The sequence below is a fragment of the Oxyura jamaicensis genome, chromosome 15, assembly GCF_011077185.1.
Source record: "Oxyura jamaicensis isolate SHBP4307 breed ruddy duck chromosome 15, BPBGC_Ojam_1.0, whole genome shotgun sequence".
Lineage (NCBI taxonomy): Eukaryota > Metazoa > Chordata > Aves > Anseriformes > Anatidae > Oxyura > Oxyura jamaicensis.
In genome coordinates this window covers 13,189,276-13,210,454 of record NC_048907.1, presented here as the reverse complement: position 1 = coordinate 13,210,454, position 21,179 = coordinate 13,189,276, and the positions used below count along the sequence as shown (strand labels likewise).

The 21,179-nt window shown below is 39.2% G+C and overlaps 1 protein-coding gene across 3 annotated transcripts in view; it reads left to right on the top strand.

Moving 5' to 3' along the window:
- ADGRD1 (adhesion G protein-coupled receptor D1) overlaps positions 1-20,220 on the top strand; it is a 160,093-nt gene extending 139,873 nt beyond the window's left edge. For all 3 annotated transcript variants that reach the window (XM_035340879.1, XM_035340881.1, XM_035340880.1), the window contains 4 exons: positions 15,509-15,635; positions 16,920-16,961; positions 18,879-18,971; positions 19,638-20,220. In XM_035340879.1, the coding sequence (XP_035196770.1) occupies positions 15,509-15,635; positions 16,920-16,961; positions 18,879-18,971; positions 19,638-19,733 (358 nt within the window). In that variant the 3' untranslated portion in view covers positions 19,734-20,220. The remainder of the gene's footprint in view (positions 1-15,508; positions 15,636-16,919; positions 16,962-18,878; positions 18,972-19,637) is intronic.
- Positions 20,221-21,179: the final 959 nt, after the last annotated feature.

Below are 21,179 nucleotides of genomic sequence, written 5' to 3'. Positions count from 1 at the left end.
GCTAACCTGTTAGTAACCATAATGACAGTAATGGTAGGGCTTGTTTTACCGCAGATGCTAAGAATCGGGGCACTGGAGAGAAGCTCCTGGCTGCGTGATAGCTCAGGCACATTTCAGGAGGGGTGATGAAAGCATGGAAGTACATAAAACATCACTGCAGAGAGGAGGCTGTTCTCCAAGAGCACAGTAAAAGGGACGAATAGAGAGAATCTTAAACTGATGTAAAAATTCAGCATCTTCTAGCTTCCAATAATGGGAGCAGAGTAGCAAAGCTACTCTGAGTTGATCACCTCGAGCTGCTGAGTTTGTGTCTTTGAATGGCTTTCAGAAGTGGTTGCACAAATGTCTGTCATGGCTAATCCTGGTGCCAGGAGTGACAAATGATCCTGTCTTGTGGCCGAGCTGGAAAAGATGATATTGTGAGTCTTTTCACAGCTTATTTTTTCTTGGTTGTCTTCTTCTGGGCCAAAATTATCCTTTGTGGGAATTGGTTTCCTTCTGTCTTTTTTCCTTAAAAAGGATTTACTGCACAAGGGTGAGCGGGGCCTGCTGACTGTGGGCTCCAAAGCAGCAAGCAATTCTGATCCTCGTGTGCTCCTTTCTTTCTGTAATAGGAAGGGTAGTAAAGACACAATGTTAACAATGATAAAAATGGGATGAGCTAAAATTCATACTGTCTCTGTCCGTAATGTCTGCACCACCAGTCCCCTAGCAGGGGAGTGTTAGCAATAGGTTTCTCTGCATAAGGCTGGGATTCCTGAAGTGCCCAACACTAACACAACTAACTCAGGAACACTAACTCAGGAAGTATCAGACAACTAATTCTATTTGGCCTCTCTGAAAATGCTTTAAAGCTTTTTGGGATGAAGGTGGTGGGGATGCCTATGCACATTGATTGAAAAGGTGTTTGGTTTGGGCATTTCTAGTCTAAATTCCTTGTGGATAACACGTGGCACAACAGCAGCAAAAGATAAATAGCAGCCATGGCTCTACCGTGCCTCATGTGGCTTGAGACATTGTAAGAAATCTCTACTATAATCCACTGGGTGACTTTCATTTTGGGGACAGCTAGCACATATTTCTTTCTGATTTTTTTTTTTTTTTCTCCAGTTTTAATACCTTCCGCTCACTGGATCTAAAAGTAGCTGAGTGAAAGAGAAATGAGTCTTGGAGGCTGTGTAAATTGTTTTATATAACAGGGTCCATAATGTACTCCTCTAGATACAAAGGATACTGGGAAAACTTGGTATTTAAGAGGTGCTGGATTTTCTGAGTATAAAGATATAACACTTGTCATTGCTGATGCTTAGGCATGTTTGTTTTCATAGCTGAATGTCAGGATAGAATGAGGTTTATTAAAACTTAGTTATTAAATCCCTATGTTGAAACTTAGCTCTGAGCACAACAGAATCAGTAATGGAAGGGAAGGGTATGAAGGGAAATGTCATACTAGGACACTGTTCAGCTATTTCTCATCTTGAGTATCTAGAAACCTGTGTTGTGCTTATTGATCCATGATTGAATAAATCCCCTGATCCCACCCTATCAATCCCTGGTAGATGTTAAGAGCAGTTGCTGCAGGTGAAAGCTGTTCTCTGCAGGAACTTGAGGCTACACTACATCAAGATGGAGCCTCCTTAAGTCAAATTGGGATTTATACGGCATTTAATGAGGACATAACTCTGGGCTGGCCCCATGCCTAAGGTTGCGTTGTTCCTGAGTCTTTGCAGTCTACACAGTGCCAGCATACACAGGAGTTGGGTCAAAGATGCTGCTAGTGACATGATATTGTGGCATATGGGAACAACACAGCTGGTTTTGTTTTGTTTTGTTCCCCCCAAATGTCTGAAGAATAACACATTTCTTTACCTTATCATTTGACTTATTCATAGCTTTACCTTAAATTTTGTACATCTTCAGCTGGTAGCATTGAGTGTGTGCGTTATTTTTCATTAACTGAAGATGCTCGTGCTGCCTTGCTGGCAAATCTTCTGAAGCTTTTACAGATTTTTTTCATCCAATGGAAAGGATCAGTGGCTAGCCAATCATCCCATTTGTAAATCGCTTGCTGCTTTCAAAGGACCTAATGCACCAGTGCAAATTCCCTCCCAGGTTTAGAAACTCAATTTTCTTGATGGAAACTGCCATTATTGTTGTTAAAAGAATCTTTCTGACATATCAGTCATTAGTAAACTATTGTAACTGCTTTGCCGATATCTATAAACATGCTCCAGGAACCTACTTGAACAGCTGTTCATTTTTAATGCATTTTTTTCTTTTTCTTTCCTCTGTTTTTTGTTGTTGTTGTTGTTTTTTCTTCCTCCAGAGCATTGCTATTTACAAGCAGAACAGTTTGGAGGGCACTTCCTTGTATGCTAAGGACACAGGCCTCCCGGTGACTTGCTGTGTGACCTCAGTCACAAATTGCTTATTTATTTATTTTTTCTCTCTCTCTTTTATTTGTTCTCTTCCTCTTTCTGTCTTTTTTCCCATGCTCTGTCAGCTTTGTAAGTCACATCTCTGAAGAGACATGATGAGTCTGAGGACGTCAGTGGGGTTCAACTCCTCTTTGTACTGCTATGGATTTGGACCCTGATGCCTGTTAGATTTGCAATAACAGAAAATGTTACCTTTTGAAAATCAGCAGTGGAAAAGAGCTTTGAAGTGCACTTTTTTGTTGTTGTTGTTGTTGTTTAAAAAATGCCCTAATTGCTTTTAGATCTCAGTCCTTTAACATCTGATTTTAAGCCATGAAAATACCAGTAGCAGGAGGATGGTGTTGCATGAGTCATTGCATTATACCTGGTACCAGAGTAACAATTAAATGCTGGTCGTTCATCATGAAATGGCACAATTCACCATGAATAGCAATAACTGCAAGAGTTTTCTTGAACTTCTGCGTTTACATCCTTGGTCCAATTTATAATCCTAGAATTCTGTGTCAGCTTTATGCAGAATAAGAATAAGACAAATATTATAGTTATACCATCGCATAAAGTAAAAGCTTATTTAAACATGCACCTTGTGCAGAGCTCTAGGCAACCATGTAAATCACTTCCTGGTCTGACACAGGTCTTAGCTACGTGTGATTTACATATTTTCCCGACAATGCTCTCACAAAGTAAATAAAATAAATGAAAAAGATGGGTAAATCCAATAAAGAAAAGGTCCTATTTTAGAATCAGAAGTCCTTTCAAATTTTAAGATACTGTCCTTAGGTAAGTAATAAAATACCATTAACCGTAGATATGTTACAGGTGTTTTGGAAGTAAATATTGGAATTATACCCAATTCTTTTCTCTTGAAAAGATGTGAGGCAGAAACATAAATTTAAGTGAAAGAAACTGAATTAAAAAATACACACTTTTCAATTTGAACAATATTAGAAATAATCAAAAAGGTAATTAAATCAGATGATAATTGAAAGCATGAGTACATCAGGAATAGTGATTTCCCAGATTGTCAAAGGTAATCACCCCATGAAGAGGCAATTTTATAGTGCTTATTATCCCCAGTGAGTGTAACGTACCTTCTCCAGCAGAACTCCCAAGTTAGTTGCATAATTTTAATAAAGATATTAAAAAACTAAGGTACATCAGAATATGGTAATAGAACAATGAGGCCTTGGCTGTTCTCATATGACTAGAGATAGTAATGGTCAGAATACTTGTTCAAAAAAATAAGCAGCAATAGGCTGACATAAATATATATGGAGCACCACAAAGGAGCTTGTCGTTAGCTGTTGTCTGAGCCCCCTGCAAAGAGCAAGAGAATTGGCAAATCCTCAACAGACTAAAAAGCTCAGAGACTTAAAAAAAAAAAACAAAGGAAAAAAAAAAGCACAGAATCTACTTTTCAATTTCATAATGTATATGGGATCACAACTGTACTCAATACTTCAGCTTCTTGCTAAATTTTGAGTCAGTTTCCAAAAGCCAAGAGAGCCTCAGACACAAGCGCTGGCATTGGGGTAGGTCCCCACAGCTGTCTGCCTCCACAGGGACCATGGGCCAGACACCCATCAGCCTGCAGACCTTCTGCAAAATACCTCAAAAGGGTAGTACAAGACAGCCTGAATGCTAGTGTGGAAGTATGCAGAGTTTTCTAGCTTTTCCATTTGCAGGTAGGTCTTTGGAGGAGGTGGAAATCCAGCACGTTAGTAAAACATTTTGATTTCAACAAACTAGAAAACATTTTGTAATAATTTTTCTGACCTCTTCCTGGGCTTTTTTTGTAAGTAATACAGCATCAGCTATGACATTAACTTTGATAAACATGATAAAAGCCATATGTTGCCTAGTTTCTTTAAAACCAATTTAATAAGAAATTGAGTTTCTCACATTACAGCATTGCACAGCTGAATGCTTTTCTGCATTTTGTGTTAGCATCCAAAGCAACAGTCACTAACAAGCAGTTTGCAGAAACCAGGCAGCAAGGCAGCACAATCGTGGTTGTATGCTGGCAATTCTTTTTTCCCCCCTTATGTACATTTGAGACAGGCGATCAAGCAAGTATATGGCTATTTATTTGCCAGTACTGCAGTTAAAGCTCACACAAACCATTACACAGAAAATTACTTTTCTTTCTCAGTTTATATGCCTGACCTTGACAGCTTTGCTGCTTGCTGGTACTGTTACCATGGAAATGGAAGAATGATCTTTCTGTTGATATCATTGCATAATTAAGGGTCACTGATGCCATTTAGGTCAAGAGATCATTTTCAGAGGTCAGACCCTCAGGGGGATGAATGTTGTCATTCTACAGAAATCCTGCGTATGGGATGATGTGATTGTTACTCTGTCATCCTAAATGAAGCCCCACTGACTTCAAGCTAAAAGCCAGAAATTTTTACCAAATCTACAGATTTCCAATAAACTTGTGTCCTGGAGGCTGCTTCCTTTGGGCATTCACAGGTACACAAAACTACCAAGCTGTGAGGTTTGTTGCCACTTGTCAGCTGAAAAGCAGTAGCTGGCTGTGTAATTGCTTCTGACCACTTGAAGTAGTGTAAAACACAATTGCTTATATTGGTAAAAAGCCTCCAGTGATAGCAAGTTGAGTCTCTTTAGGGTGTAGATGGTTCAGAAGTTTTCCCCTATTAGCTTCTCTTAAGAAGCCTGACATTTCTACAACGACAGTTAAAGAAAGGACAAATGGGAGTCTGTCCTTCTCCAGTGGGTGCTGGCAATAGTTTCTCTCCCTGCTGAAGCAAATTTCAAAACCTGAGACCCTTTTTAGGACACTTTTGGCAGGCAAAGCTTTCTAGCCTACAGATCATTTTTGTTGCTTGCTTCCAGAGTCTTTCCAGAAAGACCACACTTTTCTTGAAGAATGATATCCAAACCAAAGGGCGATGTTCCAGCTCAGGCATCACCAGTACCGAGTACAAAATAGGGGGCAATCTATATTTTTAATGTATTGTGTTGCTGGTTTGACACTGCAGAGCAAAAAGAAAAACAACTGCAGTGGGATTACATCACTGTCTGCAGTTTCACCAAAATAAAACAAAACAAAATGGTTTTATAAACTTTGCATTTCATTAACAATACCATTAATTAAATCAAGCTAACACTTAATCCTATGTTTTAGGCAACTCCTGAACTGTTTAGGAAAAAAAGACCCAATCTGCATTATCCCCAGGGTTTGGCAAGCCAAAATAGATGTTACGCTGCCATACTATTCCCATTTCTTTTCCGTGTATTTTTACACAGGTATTTTTGAAAGGTCTGTCTGCCTATGTTTTCTGGCTCTCTGAGCAGATCTACATTTTTGATACACCCTTTTTTTTTTCCCCGTGTTGTCCCCTCTGAAGAAACCGTGCCCTTTCACATCAGTATTCCAGTCATATGAATAGTTCCATCAAATCTCTGTTATATAAGGAAAGTCGAACCCTATGAGGTTCTTTTCATAACTTCTGTAATTTGACAGTCCCTCGTTATTAGCACTGGGTCTGTCATCTTGGTTTACTGCCGGGAAAACAAAGATTTGTGCTGCATGATATAAGGACTATAAAAAAGATTCAGATGGTTGTAAATCGTGCAGTAAGACTAATTTCAGTACATTGTTTCAAGATGACTTGTGGAGATTTAGCCAATTAAAAATAGTTAGCATTGGGCTAATGTAGTTCCTCATTCTGGGAATACCCAGGGACAGGCTATACAGAAAGCTGTCATGAGATGGAAGAAGTCCTGCACTGGGAGCTTTGAAAATGGCTAAGACAATGGAGACTGCAGTGGAAGAAATTATTAGGTGCAAATGTTGGAGAAAAAAAGTAGATGACATGTAGCCCAGTCCATCTGGCACCCACAGGCAGGATCTAGCCCTTTGAGACATTTCCATTGCCTTGTCCTTGGAAGAGACAGGTAATGAGTTTTCTGGGAATAAGCTGTCGTAACAAATTCCTTCTCCTGGGCTGAGTCCAATCCAGAGCTAGGCACTAGGTCCACATTAGAGAAAGGGGAGTATCTGAAGGAACATCTGTTTTCCCATATGCAGAACCTCCAGAGCAGCCAAGGTCGGATTATCCTATTAATACGATGCTCATATAACGAACTTTATGGTCATATTTTGTCAATTAATTATTTGATATCTGTTGTTCATCTGTTCTATCACCAAATAATTCCATAGCCTTTTTCAGCCCGGGACTAGCTCGTTGCTAACTGTATGTGTTATAAACAAATCCTCCTGCATAGTTTTTGTTTTCTGGTTGCGAGACAAAATGCTGCTCTTTTCCTGAGTGCTTGCTCTGTAAGGTGCAAGCTGAAAACATGAGTGCTATTTTACTTCTGGAAACAAACCCTCCCCTAATGATGACATGGCCCATTATAACATTATGATTTGCTTTCTTTTTAAAACAACAAATTAGTCCCTCCAGATGCCCCAATCAATCTGCTTTTGTGATCATTAAAGAACCCCTAAAGTGAAAGCGTGTAATGTTTTCTTTTTGTTCTCTCTTGCATTCTTCAAAGTAATTCCAGAATCCGCTTTCAAGAAAGAACCAAACACTGCAAGAGCTACGGAAATGAATAGTTTGTGTTCAAGAAATTAATAAATCTAGACAATTGTAAGGGTCAGGATCTGCTCTTTTCCTTTTTCTTTTAAATTGCTGTCATTTTCCACATGGGTTTCTAAGAATTTGATTATTTTGTCTTCTGGCCATGGCCATCAATACCATCTGCTGGGAACTTTTTTCTCCTGTCAGTGAGTACTGGAGTCTCACAAAAAGCTTTTTCAGCAGACTTTTTTTTTTTTTTTTTTTTTTTTTCTCTAAAAAACTAACATATGACTGGAATAAACAGCCCCTTACTTGATTTAGTTACAAAAGAAAAAAGGACTATTGATGGCCAATTTATTGTAAATGCTTGTATGCAAAAGGATTGTATAATTGCGAGCATGTGATGGGTACTTAGCAGGTCTTAAACAATCATCTAACTGAAAATATTTATTCTGCTCATTATTTTAGAGGTTATTATGGGGAAAAGAGAAAATATATCCTCAGTTACAGTGGGGCTCTTCCTAAGGTTCAAGTGATGCTTCAATAGAAACGGAACATGAAGGGCACCACAGACAGACACGAATGCGGAGTTTGGGTGATTAAAGCAACAACTCACTAGCCACAATTCCCAGTCACCTTTTAAAAAATGAAAGTGTCTTCACCAAGAACAGAGGAGCTTTTGGGTGTCTCTTGGGAATGAATACATGTACTACTGGGTATCCTATGGTGCAATGACTCACAGTGCAGGTAGTATCTTTACCTCCTGTCCCAAAATAAATTCTAAATACTCCTTGGCTGGATGTGGAACACTTCTGCTTTGAGAATAAGCACTTATTATTTTCTTTGATGACTCAATGGCAAAGTGCATTGGAAAATTAGCTTTAGCCTTGCTCCTGGGATCAAGAAGCAGAGAATGCTGTCTCAGCAGCACAACGAGGGAGTTAGTGTCAAAAATATTGAAGAAGGGGATTTTTGACAGATCCGAAAAATCCCTCTGCAAGTACAGTTCTCCTGGGGAAATCCTCACCCACAAAGATCTGGCTTGCAAGGACATTACGTTTTAATTTTCCATATTCCTTCAATGGCTTGAGTTAAAGACAAGGGGAAGGACATGTTTTAGTTACATGCTTGTGACTTTCTTTGGGAAGTATTATTTATCTTTTCCAGTTTTAAGATCATGATGTGATGGAGATGATGTGGGATTTGATCTGTGAGAGGCTTTAGGAAGGCATGGATTTCTAAATTCTTAGTTAGGGGTTGAAGTCAAAAGCCAATGCTGCCAGCCCCTGGGATTGCCTCTCGGCATAGAAATTCCTGCAGTAGCTCCATTTCTGGTCATGCCTCTATTTTTGTCAGGTGTGATGAGGCTTTGAAGGGAGACTTGAATTTCAGTCCCTGCTTCACTGAATATTTAATATAAAATAGGAAATATTAATAAAGCAAGGATTACGTAGGACTCTTCTCTCTCGGGTGAGTGCCTCACAACTAATCTCTCTGACCCAGTGAATATTTAATCATTCAGTACAAGCAGAACAGGTTCAATAGGAGAGAATGAGCATCAAGCAGGTAGTCAAAATGTTCTTCTGGAAAAAATGGGAAGGGCAGGAGAGCGATCTGAGCCCAGACCTCCTATTTTCTGGACAAATGCTCTATTGACTGTCCTAGCCAGTGAACAGGGCCACGTTTATTGTGCACGTTTAGGTGCACGTTTATTGCAGGAGCACAGAACTAAAATCCGTGTCTGCCCTGTCTGAGAGCACAGCTCTACCCATCAGATTGAGATGTCTAGCAGAGCTCAGAGATTAATTTTGTTTAGAACAAGCGAACAAAAAACACAAGAAAACAAACAAACAAAAATAAAAAAAACAGCAACAACAAAACCCACCTGCTCTTGACATCACTTATACACATTATGCAGAGTAAATTGGTTGGTAAATTAGGAGGGGACCCGTGGGATTTCGACTCTCAGGCCTGTGCTTTGGCCTCCCTGCTGCAATTCCCAGATCACCCCCAGTGCCGTTGTCACCAACTTTGTTGTTTTTTATTTAGGACTAACAGGAAGCTTGACCCTGTAGGCTCCAAATGGCATCAGTAGGCTTTTGGTCAGGCCTGGTTGTTTTCTTCGATGTTCACTGCCTAGTTCACTCAAAAAATTGAGTTGTTATCAGTACTCTTCCATTTGTCTGTCTGCGGTTGGTGGCAAGTCATCACCTAACTTGCTTAGGATTGGTTTTGTTCCTTGGAGAGACAGGTGACACCCAGGGAGTAATGGTACACAAGGCTCCTGCACAGCGTGCCCACACTAACGGGAATGGGCCTGAGTGCTGGGCAGGGGTGGGCAAGGTGTGTGCTGGAAATGCTGCTGAACTGAGTCAGAAACATTTCTGTTCACAGCCAGAGTTGCTGTACGTGGTCTCCCAGCAGCTCTCCGGCTGTCAGGTCAGAGCTTAGTGAGCGTTACAGGTACCAAATGGGAAACTCAGGCTAAATTTAACTTTTCAGGGTGTTTGTCTGAAATGCTAGTTATAGGCTTTTGGACTTATTTTTTATATAAAGTATAAAGGATATTGCTGACAGTGGCTAGTGAAGAGTTTAAGAAACGAGAGAATTTCAGTTGAAAGGCCTATTTGTCAGGGTAACAATTTTGATGAATTGTTGTGAAGGATTTTTGCTTTTATAGACAGTGTTTCCTCCAACTATTATATAATCTTGGCTTATGGGTCTGAATTTAATTCTTAGTTCAGCAGGCATCATCACTGAAAAGTGGATGTCAGAAGTCTTAAAAGGATTAGTTCTTCATATATGCCCAATAAAATTGATTTGTGAATTAGGGGTCCCCTTCACAGGAGTAATAAAGTTTTCTTTCTGCAAGCAGTGAAATTTCTTTCTTGTAGCTGTCAGTGTAGTCATTCTGCATTGGTGTAAGATATCGACAGTGTGCTCAGGGCAATAACAGAAAAGGGCAGAGATTAAATAAGGGGAAGGGAGTCATCTCAGTTGAGTAGAGCTGTTTCAAACCAATAAAACTATAAGGTCCACCTCTGCTCATAGAAAAATGTTCATAGTAACTTTACTAACAGTGCAACAATTTTATGTGGTGTTAGTGAAGAAAATATCTCTCAGAGGTGCTGAAACCTACACTTCTTACACACCATGGCTGCAATATAGCTACAACAATTATCCAACTCAGAACATTTCCTTCTGCCCAATAATTAATTAATGCAGAGTTCAGGACTTCAGCTGGTATAAACCACAGGCTGACTGTCCATCTCTTACTGAGAAAGATAGAAAATACCAAAATCCTACACTGAAAGAAATGCTAAAACTAAAGCAATCAAACACAAACCAAATGAAGAAATTTGGAGTGGAAGGTCTCTGGTGAGCAAGGTTTACTTCTCAAGAATTAGAATTAAACTGTAAGAACAAGAAAAAGGAAGAAAATTGTATTTTCTTTTTTTTTTCCACTGGGCAATTTAAAGGGTGAGTGCATGCTAAATGACAGTTTGAAAAAGGTCCTGAAGAATGAGCTTTTTGCTGGCTGTGCCTACACAGTATTAGCAATTAATGGAGAAAGTGAACACTGCTTTTGTAAGAAGTGTACCAGAAAAAAAATTCTGAGGATTCTCATAGGACTCCATCGTGCCCTCCCACACAGTCGCATTCATGCACAAGTGCTCAGGTGAGTGGGACGATGTGAGAGCTTACAGCTTACAGCCTGCAGAGCAGCCTCTGCGCATGTGATGGCAGGACAGGCACTGGGCAATACCAGCTCATTGCTGCTTTCTTTTTGCTGTGCAAATTAGAATGCAATCAAGTCACACCGAAGTGGTTCTTGGTGAGCAGCACTTCAGAAGGCTCAGCAGTGCAGCTGCAGAGATTGTTAGTACTGGGCAGAGTGAGAAATATCGCTAAGAGTAGCCTGACTTGATAGATAGGCTGTGTGCAGCCAGGAATATCCCAGGGGCTACTCCATACACACCAGATATAAAAATTTAATCAGACTCAAGATAGTTTTTGTATTTTACAGAAGTTTTCTATATTATAAAGTAATAACAGGTACATAGGTTAAAAAATATACAGGCAAAAGGAAACAATAGAAAGGAGAAAATAAAGCTTGTGCTGCTTTTGCTTTGTTCTTAATTAATTAATCCCAGGGCTGATCAGGCATTGTACACAGATGCAGAGACAAAAAGCTTACAAAACTTAATGCTATTAGACTGCAGAAGAGCATCATTATCTGAGCTTTTAAAAGGACGTGCGAAAAATAGGCTGCTATTATGATTCTGATTTCAAAGGCCAAAGGAGAAGGGGCATGTGGGACAAATTTCAAGGGTTCTTTTATGAATGGCCATTCCACTTTCCAACGCATTTAGGGCACAAGGACAAAGAAAGGTTTTAACAAGGTTTATGAAGCATTGTTTGGGCTAGACCTCAGTATCTGCAAAGATCTGCCTCTGCCCCAAAGTGTGGGCTCTTCATGCCACCAGTTTTGTAGACAGCATAAAGCTCAAATGATGGGAGTGACTTTTATTTTTTTTTAACATTCGCACAGTAAGTCATGCAGTATTCCTTCTCCAAACACAACATGCATTTGATTGCACTCTATATCTTAGTGTACTAGAACTAATCTACTAAAATATTCATGTAGCAAAGAAAAATGGGAATAAAAAAAAAAATTGTGCAGTGTGGTGGAATTAATGTGCCTAGCGGAACATTAACTTTTGTATTTCTTAGATTTTTTTCAGTGATTTTTAACCTTGTAGCCTTAATGGTGTTCTGACACAGCATTTTACATTTAGTATTTTTCTTTTTTGAAGTTCAAAGACAAAATGAAATAAGGATGGGGAGGGGTGGGGTAAATGGAAAAAAATAAAAGAGGACCAGGAACAATAGAGCTGACTCCTTTGCTTGGTGAGTAAAGGTAACAAACACCTTGATGTAATAATTTCATACATAGGATGAATTTCAAAGCAAGCAAATAATTAAGCTAATTTTAAAAAGACAATGAGATCTAAGGCAGAACTGACCGTTAGATTGTCTTAAAAGAATTTCACCCTCGAATGACTGGTTGTGTAAATGGGTGGTTAGGAAACATGCATACATGTGCATGAAAAATCTGTATTTTGTTTTCATTTCTAGCTATGTATTTTTGCCAAACAAGTGGTGAACCTCGTGCTTAAAAGTGAACAAGTGAGCAGTCTTTATCTTTACCTGTTAAAAAAGAAAAAAAAAAAAAAAAGACATTTGTGATGTAAAAAGTTACTGAAAATCCAAACTATAAGAGCAATTTTAAGATCATTGCAGCTGAACATGTAACTCAATTCTTCCACAAACTACAAGTTACTGATTAAGCTTTTTATGCTAAGACTCAAAAAGAAATAATGAAAACTTATTTCTGGCAACAAACCAGGTAGGGAAGATTATATTTCAAACTGCAAGTTTTATAAAAATTGAGTGTGGGAATTAAAGAGATTTATTTTTTTTTAAATGGTGCTTTGTAATGAAAAGTGTTTACAAGTGTAGCTGTGTTGGGCATACCAATCACCTGCTGAATCGGGTTAGAGGGGCCTTCTAGACCATCATGGAGTCTGAATCTACCCGATCCAGCCTCTGGATGTTCATGTACCATCCCCTCTGTCTGCTCTGAAGATGCATTTTCCTGGAGGTAAGAGGGCTCTGTAGGTTATAGTTGTCTATCTGCTCGGCGCTTTTGCAAGAGGCGGTCTGCTGGCAGTTCTCCAGCGTAGCACATCTCTTATATTACAGTTAAGGTGATGAACTTTAATCTCTACAGAGAAAAACAAAACATCATTGATTCATGAAAATAAGCGTCTATCACTTGGCTGATTTAAAATTGTATCTTCTTAAATGCATATTGTAATTAAATAAGAGAGCTCAGGCTTTATTGTATTCTTTCATTTTCTGGATGAATGAACTCTTTGCAGAATTAAATTAAATTGTGCAGAAATATTCATGGCCAAGGAAATTAAGATGCTTATCAATAGAGGCAAAAAAGATTCCTGATTCTTCCCTGTCCCAGATTTCCCTATAAACCTGAATCCCATTCAGTATTTCAACATACACTTTTAATCAAGTATATAATGAAGTGTGTGCTCAGGTCACTGAAATGAACAAGATGCCTTGGATCTAAGTATTTAATTAAAAGATTTCTTCACTGAATCGTGTTGTACAACACTCTCATTTGTCTTGTGTTTGTTGTAATTATAAGTGGTCTCTTGTCATGCAGCTCTAGGCACTTCTCTCCTGAACCTGTACTTTAACCTGTACAAGGGGCTAAAAGGCAGAAGTACAACATTAATCTCCCTAAAACAACTTTTTCTCCTGTATAGGCTTCCAGCTAAATAAAAATCTGCTAATTTCTGAGAAATAAAGCTTTTTTGAGTGTGAACTGGCTTTTAGATTCTCCCAGATTGTGTTTCCTTTACTGTTTTCTGGTCTTCATTATCTATAGTTGTACCATACACTAAATATCTTAAACACGAAGCGTAAGAATGTGCTCAAACCCTGTGGTCTACAACAGGAGTTAAGTCCGTGCTTGTAAGCACTGTGGTAAATAGAGATCACATCTGTGGTTCAGGACATTTCTAAGCAGGGGCAGTTTCCTTCCTTGTGCTTTCTGTCTTGTGCCACCAACACGGTGCTCATCTGCCACAGAGGAAGAGTTTGTCCTTAGCTGTCACTGCGAATGTGATGCTTGGCTGTGCAAAGGTTCAACAGCTAATCATCCTTGACAGGCAAAATAGTAGTGGGCTGCCTAGTTAATAGGGTTTGGGCAGCAACCGTGTTTTGCCCTGTGGGATTCGTGAGGAGTTTTGAGTGATTAAAGAGTGGACAGACATCACGATTGCTTTTGGGTTGCTCAGTGCCGTGAACTGGGTGCATGGCATTTACTGGGAGAAGTGAGTGATGACTTAGTAACTCCTTATGAGTCACCTGGCCTTGCCTTACCTTGTACCTGCTTTTACTGGCTCCAACAGATGTGAACACTGTCTGTGGGGGTGTTTATTGTTCTTAATCGAGAAATAGATGGATCAGGCTAAAACCGGAACTGTCGTCTCAGGTTAGACTGGATGGACCACCATATCCCTACTATAAAAGTCAAGCAGAGTGGTTCTTCTCTGAATACATGCTCCCACCTTTCTGCACACAAATGATCAGGGACTTTGCGCTAGCAGCTGAAGCTGAATCGTCACATTGAACAATCAATGACAGAACTATCAGCTCTGTTTCAGACATACCTAACATCCTCTGCCAAGGACCTCCATAGAGTAATCCTGTTGTCTTCTTACTATTTTCTGTGATTACACTAGGAACACTCTGTAGGGCTATTACTACAATACTCTTGCAGCCAATATTACAGGGTGTACGCAGACACGGAAGTACAATTCTTTAGTGCAATTCATTAGCATCAATCAGAGATGATGCTCTGACGGCTTCATAAGGAGAACACAATTGTGTGAGCTAAGCAGTAATCTCAGTGAGTTACATTTCATCAGCTGAGCCTGTCTTGGAAGCGGATGAGTAGCATTCTGTTGCAGAGGGAGATATTTGCAATATTTATGTCAACGCAGAAAATGAACACAAGAACCGAATTATAGAGAATTCAATCCTCAGAATTCAGCTGTTGTAGAAAGCTTTCTGTGATCATTTAATTCTCTGGTATACTACATTTTCTTTTAATCTTCCATTATAACAAACATCCTATACATAGCTCATTAAGGCTAAAACAAAAATCCCTCTTCTTTTCTCAATGCTGTTACCTTTTCAGCTGTCTTATCACTTTTTACTTAAATTCTGCCAAATACTCCAAGCTAAGCAGACGGAACATATATCAGGAGGCACCTCCAAGAAACACAAGTTATTTCAATATTTAGCATATGTTTCTCTGAATCAGCTCTGAACAAAGCAGGGAGGTAGCAGAAAAATATCTTGATGTTAAAGGATTTACATTTGGCAGAGGCAGATAGCATTTCTTCCCATTTGTGGTGATTAAAAATCCCAAGTCACTTTCTAGAAGAGGAATAATACCAAGCTGTCTTGACTAGTGAGTCAAGCTGAGCAAATGTATTTTGGATATACTACATAGTGGTTTGTTTTTTTCCATGTGATCCTGCCTCTGCTCTAAGTTTCTGCTCTCTGCGTTTGACTCTCGCACTTATTATTCCTCACTGAAAAAAGGAGTATAGTTCACTGCAGACTGAAGCTATGGCTATAGCAGCTATATGGCCATCTTTTCATCTCTTCCCCAGCTCCCTCAGTTACTGCCTTTCTCAAACTGTATTTATCCCATGTGACATAAAAATTCTATTATCTCCATTTTCATAGATGAGGAATGTGTAATTAAGAGACTTGCCCATTAAAAGAATTTTATGGCAAAGAGAGTCATAGACACACTGCATTTCTGCCAGGAAATAATTGATAAATTCCCTAGTGTGTGGTCTGAAATTTGTTTAACTGTCTCATCACATTTCCCATCATCATTTTCTCTTTCAGACTAACAGCTAAAGCTGTTGCTGTCCTCTTACCAATCTTGGGAAGCTCATGGATCTTTGGGATTCTGGCCGTCAATACCCACACATTGGTATTTCAGTACATGTTCGCTGTTTTCAATTCACTTCAAGTAAGTACCTGGTGGGAATGGTGGGAAAGGTTATGGCTACTGAACTGCTGTTGAGATCCAGTAACTGGATAATTAGTAATGTTTTCACATGCTTATATTTACTGGATTTTTTTTTCTGTGTTCTTTCCTGTGTCTTTTATGTCTGTGCTGATCATACAGTGCTGGCAATTGTTTAGTCTCTGTATGAACAGAACTTTCACCCCACTCCTTACTGTTTCCAGTAGCAGTAATTCAATAAATGAGACAGCGAACTTGAGAAATAGATTCACTCTTTTAGCACTGGGTATCACAGGCAAGATTCTTAAAGGTAAAGGCAAGATTCTCCTGTTAAAGATACTGGAATGAATTATCTGTGTCATTTTGAGGCTTTGTTACTGAGAATAAATGAAAGCAAACAGAAGTTGCTGGGAACAGTGCAGCACAAGGAGAAAAGGGAAGCTGCTCTGCATGCTGCAGGAAGCAGCACGTGATTCTTAAGATACCAATCCAGAAAAACAGCTCTGTTCAGGGAAGAATGCAAGCATCTGCCTAGCTTCAAGGAGAGGTTTCAGTATAAGCATCAATCTATAGGTGTGTTGTAATTCCTTCCCAAAAAATGATTACAAAAAGGGAAAAAAATTAACTGTTGTAAATCCTATGATGTCTCAGGAACAAATATGAGTGTAATGCAGTTCTCCCGATAAACTTCTTAGAAAAGTTAAATTTTTATGCAAATTAAAAACTTCAAATTAAAAATTTTATGCAAATTAAAAACTTTGGCTGAATACCCTCCCCCCCAAAAAATAAAAAAATAAAAAAATCTGGGGGATCTGGGGGAAAGGGCTGGGAACTTTTTCCTTTCCATTGGGCAAAAAGTCTAAAGATACTAAAACTCTGTTGTGAAAATGTTGCTAATGATATTTAGCAAATATCATTACTCTTTCTAATATAAAAAGTAAGTATCTGGTGGTTCCCTCAAAGCATTTTCCTCTCCCTCTAATTTTTCAAGCTCAGACAAAATGTTCTCTTGTAGCTTGTGGCAAGAATTCCTGCTTACTTTCAACCACCCCAAAGCACCCCAAAGTTTGAGAGGTGCCGTTTTACATGAAAAAGTCTTGGTAAGCTGCAGAGTAGCCTCATGCAGCAGGTTTCTCCAGTTTAACATGGGGCACAATTAAGTCTACTCTTCAGTGTATTTATACAGATCCACCTCCTCAATCCATGATTTATACAATACAGTGAGAAATATGTTGTTCTATGTTATTCTTCACAGTCTTCACCCTTCTCCCTTTTATGTGTTTTCAGGGATTTTTCATGTTCCTGTTTCACTGTCTTCTGAATTCAGAGGTACGTTATTACAAAATGGAGTCAGCAGATTTGGTGTGAAGAAATTCACATAACACAAGTGTAAGACAAAAAAAAGTCCCCATTATCTTTGCCTGCCATTTTTTTTTTTTTTTCCTTCAATAAACACATGACTGTTGTTAGTGATTGTATGGCTTACAGAGTTTTCACCCAGGTTTGGCATTTATTTTATTTAATGTACGAAAGAAGAGTTTCCAAAAAAGCTGAGAGAAGGCAGCTCAAGCGTAAGGAGAGGCACAGTCCTGAGGGCTGGAGGGATGAGCAGGGCATGGGCTGTGCTGCTAACGGAGGATGTTTAGGCAGTGGCAGCAGGACTCACTCTGGCATTCCCTGCTAGGGGGCCTCTGGCTTTATTACATCTGCAGTTCCAGAGAGGAAAATAAACATTAATCTCAGGAAAACATACTTTTGGAGACTGCTCATGCAATTCTTAATGGGAAACCAAACAGAGTAGAACATATTCCAGGTATTTTTCTTGGCTGGAAACGGAGGTTTTCACAATGGACCAAGAGGCATCTTTCACATGAAGGCTGTCTCCGAGCAGCTGGGGTAAAGCCAAGGCATGGCTGATGTCGCAGAGACCAACTCTGCTGCGCTGGGAGTTCCCAGCATCCCCTCCTCCCATAGCAGACAGCAGAAAATCCTCGGCAGTATGCATTACTGATAATGACAGTTTCTTATAAAAAAACATTTCCAGCGTGCTGACGGGGGTACCGCTTTGTGAAGTCTTTGATTCTTCCACAGGAAATCCATCTGGATGCTACAGAGCTTCTCCATCACCTCTTTCTTCTTCCTCAGCATCAAAAGCACTCTTCTGTGGAGTTGTTTCACTAATGTTATTTTTCATTAATATTTGCCAACATATTGAGTCTTAAAGCACTGACATGACCTTTCCTACAGTCAGTTTAGAGAGTCAAGACTGACTGTGAAATTCTTGATCTTTATTGGAATTAACTAAAGTTAAGCAGGCAGGTTCAAGGTATGCAGGAAAATATTTCTTTATCCTATTTTCTCCCACGCTCGGAAAGCCTTCTTCCTTCTCTCAAGCATCAAATGTCATATCGAATACAAATATTTGAATTACTACCATTTTAACCGAAACCAAATGAGAAATAAAATTCAGAAACTTTTCAGAATTTGAATCCTCAAAAAATAGTTGATGTATAGGTGATATGAATTAGCAGCTTTGGAGAGCAGGGCCTATTGGCTTTGTTGCATGCTATGCGTATCTAAAGTGCTTCATCTAAACTGCAAGGGTGCTTTACTTCTTACCATGCAAGTAAAATAGATACTCTAAAGCAAAATCTGCAAAAGCCCTGTGACTGAAGCCCCTCAGCCTCCCTCAGTTTGTCTCGGTGCCTGCACCTCCTAACATCTCCTTTTCATCTTTTTTCACTGCATTTTGAACTTCTTACATCTTGATTTAGCTACTATACATATAAAGAGCAGAAAATTCCCTTATGCTTATATACCCTGCAGGGATTTTTTTGTTTTGTTCTGTTCTGTTTGTTTGTTTCTTGCTTTTATTGCTTTTTGCTTTTATTGCTTTTATTATTATTTTTCTTTCTAACAAGATGAGTAGCAATACAGTCATATCTTGGAAAATATTGTCAGAGAAATGAGAACCAATGAGGTTATGAAGTGTTTTGTATTTAATCTATGCATACTTGAAAATAGAAGTTAAAATTTAAAATAAGACCTTAAATACAAAGAAAAATGAAGAGGCAGACTGTAGTTTTATGTTCATGCTTTTAGTACATCGTGTTGTTTTTATTGACATTAATCTTGAGGACAGCTAATGGGGACGTAATTGGAGGCTGCACCTGAGAAAACGCACACAACATTTTCAAATAAATCTTCTTTCTGGTATCTTCTTATATCTTTATTTTTCCCCCAAAGGTTAGAGCTGCTTTTAAGCACAAAACCAAGGTCTGGTCCCTTACCAGTAGCTCAACTCGCAACATCAATGTGAAACCCTTCAATTCAGACATTGTGAGTATGTCTTTTCTTTTTTCCTCTGTATTGTACTCGAAAGTGCTCCACATTAAACTCTATTGAAAGAGCAGGACTCAGAAGGCACATGGGCACCTAACTTAATGCATGGTGCAGACAGGTGGAACTGGCAACTATTACGTTGCAGCTACAGTATGTGTTTTGAAAGCAAAGGGCAAAATTCTACTTTCTGGTAAACTGTGGAATGGAAGTAAACAAGTTTTACCAGCTTGGAGTACAGTTCAGTGAGACTATTCCCATCTCTTGTAATGGACTTTATATTATGCATTCAAGCTGCACTTTGGCAATGTATTTGTCTGATGACTATGACTTTTTGATAGAGCACTTTTACATTTAAGTCTGAGAAATAAACTCTTAAATACATCAATGTGTGCATATGCTTTTCCAGCTCTCCCTAATTTGTCTTGAGGCAAAATACATTTGTTTTTATAAAGAGCCAGACTTCTGAAGTGATAGGTACTATTAAGTGATTGCTGCCAATCACCTTACATCTTGGCAGTAACTGTTAAAAATCCTTTATGGCATATGCTCTCAAGACTCCATGACAACGTTGTAACCTAAATAGATGCTTTCAAGCTTTTATTTCATCAGACAAGAGTGGTTTAGCAAAATAAATAAATCTACTTTCAATATTATTTTTTCTAGATGACTGGGAACAGGCCAGGCACAACCCCCACAAAGCTGAACACCTGGGATAAAAGCACCAATTCAGCCAACCGCATTGATTTATCAGCAGTCTGACAGTAATACCAGCTCTTCAGTGAAAATCCAGCCATACATTCAGGACCTCTGACACAGTGGCCACCAGTTTTTTTTCTCACTGTTAATACCAGTAGAAAACTGCTTTTTTAATCACTGCCTAATAAATTGGAAATTGCGATATTTTGTCAACTAAATAGCCCTCATCTGCTTGCCTGTGAAACTACCACATTCTACCACTTGCCTGTTAGCAGTATCTGTAAAAGTGACTAGCACAAATATACACTGGATGGTTTTGTCAGCAATGATGAAAACACTAGATATGCAAGAAGGGCTTATTCTGTCTGAACCATTCCTGCTCCCAGAACTGAGGAAAGGCAACATACCTTGGGAAAGATGGATTTTTATGTTCTAAAATAAAACGTTTCCCATTGTGATGTTGTAATGGGGCAATTCGGGTCTTGCTTTGCACTCTCTGTTTACATTTATTACCTTACAGAATGCATTTATTGGAGTGATGCTTATTCAAAATACATAGTGTGGTGATTAATTTAAATGATACAAAGAAACCAGGACTTGAGGGAGAAGCAAATTCAAGCTATTCAGCTGCCAGACATGGGCGTGGAATTAGTAAGGCTAATATACACATCTCTATACACATGAAGAGTATACAAAACGTAATGCTCCTGTACGTGGCCTATTAGTATTTTAGATATTGCTGTTTACATCATACCTACAAAAGGCAGAAATGACGAAGGTTTTCCTATAGCAGTCCACAGCATTTCTGTTACTAATTTGTGTCTGCTGACATATCACAATACGAAGTGTTTGTATTGCTCTGGCTGAAGCTTTGGATGCAATCAACAACTGTCCATCAAGTGCAGTTTGCAAATGCACTGCAGCCTTTGGAAATCCAAACCTGGCACTGTGACTTATCTTCCTCTTTTTACCGGTCAGATTGAGACACTGAATTCCAACCACAAAACGAAGTAACACAACAGTATACTGTGAAGACAGCCAAACTAGAAAGAAATCTATGTATTGTTACCTACAGGCATGTTTTAAATAGGTCTCTGCTGAGTCTTTTGTGGTTTTAAACTCCGCTCAGCACTTCATAACTTATGGTTTAGTACTGCTATGAAGTATCTTTAAGGGGAAAACATACCGTAATTTTTCTTCTGACCGGTATTTTGTAGGTTCACCAAAGTGATGTTTGGAGCACAAGAGAGTGCAATCTGGGCTGTGCAAGAGATGAACCCTTCCAGCTGGGCGTAGAGCAGACTGTGAGCCCTGGAGGCGGTCAGAGCCCCTAAATATGTGAAATGGTCTAGGATTTACTCAGCCGCCAGAGTCCCCGAGAGTAATTGCCAAAGATGAGCCCCTTTTCGCAGAGTGGCTGTGCAGCCATGTCTCCTTATCCCCAGCTTTTCTTGTTTGCGGTAGGTGTCTCCCCAGCTCACTTGGTGTACTGGGTTGTAGGAATTACCA